The 6504-nt window shown below is 40.3% G+C and overlaps 1 protein-coding gene across 4 annotated transcripts in view; it reads right to left on the bottom strand.

Annotated features, from left to right (window-relative positions):
• Nucleotides 1–1058: 1058 nt before the first annotated feature.
• The window catches only part of TRIM29 (tripartite motif containing 29), a 66152-nt gene continuing 60706 nt past the window's right edge, over nucleotides 1059–6504 (bottom strand). For all 4 annotated transcript variants that reach the window (XM_060787373.2, XM_060787374.2, XM_060787375.2 and 1 more), the window contains one exon: nucleotides 1059–4614. In XM_060787373.2, the coding sequence (XP_060643356.2) occupies nucleotides 4552–4614 (63 nt within the window). In that variant the 3' untranslated portion in view covers nucleotides 1059–4551. The remainder of the gene's footprint in view (nucleotides 4615–6504) is intronic.

Here is a 6504-nt window from a genome sequence, read left to right as displayed (position 1 = left end):
CTGCCCCAGAGTGTGGTGGAGGCTCCTTCTTTGGAATCTTTTAAACAGAGGCTGGATGGCCATCTGTCAGGGGTGCTTTGAATGCAATATTCCTGCTTCTTGGCAGAATGGGGTTGGACTGGATGGCCCACGAGGTCTCTTCCAACTCTTTGATTCTATGAAGCCTAAATTGTACACACCCAAATGGAGGAGTGTGTGTGTATCTTAATGATGGAGAAGGAATAGAACATTGTAGAAGCATTATGTTTGTCAAACAAAAATGAGGAGGAAAATCCAAAATTTAAGACATTTGTTTTATTCTAACATTCTGTTTTCAAAGACAAAGCTAAACAGTATTCAAGAACAACATGTTTAAGGAAATTAACATTTAACTTGTCACGGAAGGTGTTTTATAAAGCTGTACCCCCAGTTCTCTCCAAAAGCTCAGAATGTGACAACATCAAGGCAAGTGTATGCATTAGCAGCGCTAAAGTGTTTTAAAAAACCCAGCAGTTTCAGAAAATTCAACATACAAAAAAAATCACTTGGGATTCTTCCTTCCTTCCATCCAGCCCCAAAGAAGAATGAATTGCTATAGCCAAAATTTGCTGGTAGCCATAAATTTTGCATTGAACATGGGTGCATCTACACTGTGTAATTATTAATGTAGGTTGATACAACATTAACTGCTATGGCTCAGTGTAGTTTTACAAGGTCTTTAGCCTTCCTTGCAAAGAGTGCTGATGCCTCTCCAAATTGCACTTTCCATGATTAAATTGATAAGCTGCAGAAAATCCTGTCAATCAACATGTTGGCAGTTCAAGCCCAGGTCAGAGTGAGCTCCTGACACCAGGCTCAGCTTCTGCTCACGTAGCAGATCAAAAACAGCAATGTGAGTAGATAAATAGGTACCGCTCTAAGCGAGGAGGTAAAAAAAAAGTCACCCATAAGGACATGCTGGCGGCTCGATCAGGAGGACATCTATGGACAACAAAACTCCTTGGCATGGAAGATGGAGCAACAGCACCACCTTGTGACCGGAGTCGAGCACAGTCTCCAGATGCCAAAAATGAAAAAAAAATGGGAAAGCCTTTATTATGTATTGTCTGTCCTTCTTAATTGTGTGTCAGCATTGAATGTTTGATATATATGTGATCTGCAATCTACCCTGGGCAGAATATTAAAAAAAAGTATATTATTATTATTATTATTATTATTATTGAACCGTGGCAGTTAAAGTGGTGTCAAGCTGCATTAATTCTATTAATGACTTCCTATCAAAGACCATAAAGCCAAAAAACTCTCTGTACATGCCCTGGAGCACTCTCACACTTACCATTTTATCACTAATACCAGAAGGAAGGAATTTAATGTCATCCAGGACAAGCTCTGAAGAACCCAACTACACATTTTATGAAAGCAGAACATATTCTCACCGTAACCCAATTTTAGTCCTATCTAGAGCAGATGCATTGAAAAGATCGTCTCAATTGCCCCTTATATAAGTTTCATTGATCTAATCAGGTCTCCTCCAATTCAGGCTAAAATTAGATTTACACCTCAAGCTGCAATTATTGGTTTTCCTCCCAATATCGAAGAAATGGAGAATGAAGAGTAAAAGAAGAATGTTTAAAAGCATGTCCCTTTTCAGGATCAACTGATTCTCTAAAGACCAATTGACCTCTCCGACACAATGCATAGTCTCCCGAAGTGTTGCAAAACATTACTTTCTTCTGTCTTGTATCATTCTGCCTTTTCTAGGATGGCAGTTTTGCAATATACAAGACAAGCTTTGCAAGAGTTCAGATGCAGGAACACTGTGGATATCGCTTTGCACTTTCTCTGTGAGCAAGACAGTAACCATCAATGGGGGCATCCACATTGTCAGAATTAACACAGTTTGATATCAGTTTAACTGCCATGCCTAAATACTATTGAATTATAGAATTTGTAGTTTGCTGGTGCATGGACACTCCTTGGCACTCCTTCTAAAACTGTCATCTACCATAGCATTGAGCCATAACAGTTAAAAGATGTCAAACTGCATTAAGTCAACAGCGGACATGGGAAAACTTTGGCCCTCCAGGTGTTTTGGACTTCAACTCCCACAATCCCTAACAGCCTCAGGCCCTTTCCTTTTCCTCCTTAGCAGCTTAGGCTGTTAGGGATTGCAGGTGTTGAAATCCAAAACACCTGGAGGGCCAAAGTTTGCCCATGCCTGCCCTACAGTCTAGATCAGTGGTTCTCAACTTGTGCTCCATGAACCACCAGTCATCCACAAGAACCATCATTACTACACCTTTGCAACAAGAGCTACTGGTCTTGTGAAATGCTCTTATAGTGCTGAGGCTTAATAAATATGGTTTTCTATGGGTGAGCAGATGGTGACTATTGGATGGCATATGTTCTGTATCAGAAACTACAGTTGATGTAGTCTATCCAATGTAATTTTCTGAATCAGCACTCCAAATAACCAAACTGAATCTAAAGTTGACAAAAACTGATTTGTTACCCTTTTGGTACTAATATTGAAGAGTGGTCCCTGGTCAAGTGGCCCCTGGTCAAAAAAAGCTTGGGAACCACTGGTGTAGATGCTCCTGCAGTCATAAGCCTCATGTTAAACATGCACATAATCTTTCAAAGCAACAATAAGCAAACTTTCCAATCTCAGTTTTGCCCTAACAATGGCAACGATGTCAATATATACATATATTACAGCCCAATCTTTTATGTGTGTATGCCGCTGAGTTCAATAGATTTTCCTACTGTGAAACTATTATATAGGGTTGCAAGTTTCAGCTTACTTTTCATATGTGTGTGTGTGTGTGTGTGTGTGTGTGTAAAACTTTGTATAGTCTAGAATGAACTATCATGAGAACTAGATATCTTCCCTGCTATGTCATGAAGACACTTCTCTCCGTTTTTCACTACAAAACAAAGAGAACACAGTGACATTGCTATAAAGTTTTATGTCCCTTTTTCCCTTTTCTTTATGTCTTCTTTTTTGCTTCTTTATCGTTGATTGTGCTTTACTTTGATTGTAAAGGAGATTGTCCTAAATATATTCATTTGCAAATGTTAGAAATTGTTGTCCTGCAGCAGGAAGGAAACGACTATGGGATGGCAAAATAGCCAAAAGATTTTCATCCTTCCTATTTAAGCTTAGGTGCCAATTCTAGGAACTGTGCCAAAATGGTTCCCATGGCGACTGTAGCTGATTGGTCTCTCCTTAAGTCCGCATCCTCCAAAGGGTCACCCTGATTTTTAGCTTGCCCTGACTCTTAAATTTGCAATAGTTTTGTTTATGCACAGACTTTGCAAACACGGCGTTTGTGTGTCGTAGAATAAATCTCCAAAATGACCAATAACCATCCTTCTGGTAGATAAAACAGAACAGCTGAAGCAAAACGCATCCGCCAATATTAGCTGAAGGTAGCAAGGGAAAGGGAATAGCTACGGCATCTAATCAATCTTCTATTAGCGGGATAGATTTCCCCCCTTTTCTTCTTTAATTTGAAAAGGGAGCTGGAGGCAGGGACGGGAGATGGGTTAATGGACTACCGGAGGACCTTTCGGCTATCAGTTCCACCTGAGCGGTATTGCCAAAGCACAGTTAGCATTTGTTTGGGGTTTCTTTTTATATTAATGTTAACTACTAATATAATTATCCAATATGGCGCTTGTACAGCCATGGCAATAATTATGAGATTGTCCAAATGCTGTTGGATTGCATCTCCTAACCAGCACCATTAATGGTGGAGAAGGCTTGGAGATGTGGTCCAAAAATGGCTAGATGGTGGCATTAATCCACCCCCTGCAACTATTAAAACCACAAATGGGGTGTGGGAGGGGGCAAAGCTGCGTTGAAAACAAACCACTCAAAGCTTCATAGCCTTTGATAGTTATGTTGGGAACTTCCATGGCATTGGTCTCCAACAAAGGAAGAAAGCAGATGGATACAAGCTGAGAGAGCTCTTCCTGAAACAGATATGTAGGGAAGAGGGATGCAATGGAGGGATCACTGCATGGGGAAATTATCTTTGAGGACTACAACTCTCAGAACCCCATAGCCAGCATGGGCCTTGGTTTCTCTGTCAGGAGGAACTGGATAAGATAGACCCAACTCCCAAGCAGTGAAATCACCTTCAACCAGAGAAGAGCACATTATGGCATTTGTTCCAATGGAAAAATTGACATTTCAGTCTGAAGTGTTGAAGGGCATATAAATGATTAGAAACTTTTGTCTGTTGCCTGGGAATTCTGGGAGTTGTCATCCAAAAAAGTAACTTCCCAACATGAGTCTTGGTTTGCATGGGGGCTCTTGTTTTCGGTGGCTGTAAAAAGGATTAATCCCATCACAACATGATGTCCTCCAAGGCCAATCCACCTAGAGAACCATTTGTCATTCAGAGTGGGTCCTTGACTCCCCAGAATCCCCTTTCCCCCCTAAAAAAACACAATGAAAAGATTAAAACACAGTAAGGTTAATACAATAGCAGGGGCATTCTGTGAAAACTCTCGTTTCCGCTTCTCCTCCCAGCGTTGATCAGCCGCTCCTGTGGATTTCAGAACTCACGGCGCTTCATTGGAAGTGACTCCATTGCCCTTGTTCACGTAGAAAGGGCGGTAGTGAGACTGCAAAGAGAAAGAAGGCAGGGAATCAACTTAAAGGGGGAAAAAAACACCAAGATGGATTTCCCTGGTTTGTATCAAATCCCCCCGTATGTGTGTTTCTCCACAAATCCCTCCATCCATCCAGGCTGAAGAGTCACAAAATCCATTTTCCGCCTTTATCAATTAGAGGCACCTGAAAACTTGGCTTGGCTCTCCATCTCACTTTCATTCTGCAGTCAGTTGTGAGTAACACCATTTACTTAACACATCTATACACACAACTTTTGAGAAGGAGAAACTGGTACCCATTCTGAGGTGCTCCAAACCAAACCAAAGGCATGAGCAGGAAGATGGCCATCACAGCAATGAGAGGGACATTGCTCCAAGCCAATGGGCAGTTCCTCTGTTCTGTGTTTTTAAATATATGTGCTTTTATGGCCCTTGGTTTTATCTGTGTATTTCAACTATTGAGTTTCATCCTTGGACTACACAAGTCTCTTGTGTCATCAAGTTTCCAGTCCTCAATGAGTAGCTAGGCTGAGGCATTCCTTTCCCCAAATTCCTATGCATGTTTCCCTAAAGGGCTTTGTCTTTTCTCTTCACTGCTAGCCATTCTATCAAAATAGAAGCCTATCCCAGCTCACCACACGTAAGTTTCTACTGGTTATGAAGTTTATTTCTGGTACTCTGCTATATTTATGGTGGAATCACCCCAACTGAGGGTTATTTTTGAGCCTAACAACTCAGATTCCCCAACAATATGTCTCTTCGAGCCATGGGGAGAGGCAGCTAACAAGTAAAATATATTATTATTATCATCATCATTATTATTTTACTGACACAAAAACACAGTATGTCACAGCAAATGAGATCTATATGCTGGATTTCGTATAAGCCGCTATTATTATTATTATTATTATTATTATTATTATTATTATTACTATTATTACTATTATTATTATTATTATTATTATTACCACCACTGTGTGATCTACACCCAAATGGTGGAGGTTTTATGGCTATGTTGTTACTGTTGGTGGTGGTGTTGCTGCTGTATGATCCCCTTCCCCAAATAGTGGTGGACATTACTTCTACTACTACTGCCACCCTCAAATGGTGGCCATGATGTGACATCATCATCATTGCCACTGCATGATTAACCCAAATGGTGGTAATGGTGCAACATTATCATCATCATCATCACCACCACCACCACCACTGCATGATTAACCCAAATGATGGTAATGGTGCAACATTATCCTCCTCCTCCTCCTCCTCCTCCTCCTCCTCCTCCTCATCATCATCATCATCGTCATCATCATTGCTACTGTGTGATACACCCCCAAATGGTGGCTACGGTGTGGCATTATCATCATCATCATCACCATCATCATTATTGCCGCTGAATGATTCACCCTCAAATTGTGGCTTTGGCATGACATTATTATTATTATTATTAGTAGTAGTAGTATCATCATCATCATCGCTACTGTGTGGTCCACCCCCAAATGATGGCCATGATGTGATATTATTATTATTATTATTATTATTATTATTATTATTACCACTGCATGATTCACCCCAAATGATAGCCATGGTGTGACGTTATTATTAGTAATAGTAGTAGTTGAGGTAGTAACATCATCATCATCATCATTGTTGCCATTATGTGATTCATTCTCAAATGGTGGCCATAGTGGAACTATATTATTAGTAGCACTAGTAAAAGTAGTACTACTGTGAAATTCATCCCCAAATTGTGGCAGTGGTGGGACATTATTATTGTTGTTGTTGTTGTTGTTGTTGTTGTTGTTGTTATGACACAGAAACACAGTATGACACAGCAAACAAGATCTATATGCTAGATTTCATATCAAAATCATAAGTCGAACACTTCCCAAGAGTTTAGGA

Source organism: Anolis sagrei, chromosome 7, assembly GCF_037176765.1.
Source record: "Anolis sagrei isolate rAnoSag1 chromosome 7, rAnoSag1.mat, whole genome shotgun sequence".
NCBI classification, from domain to species: Eukaryota; Metazoa; Chordata; class Lepidosauria; order Squamata; family Dactyloidae; genus Anolis; species Anolis sagrei.
The sequence above is the reverse complement of the archived record's forward strand: the minus strand, read 5'-3'. Positions and strand labels throughout refer to the sequence as shown.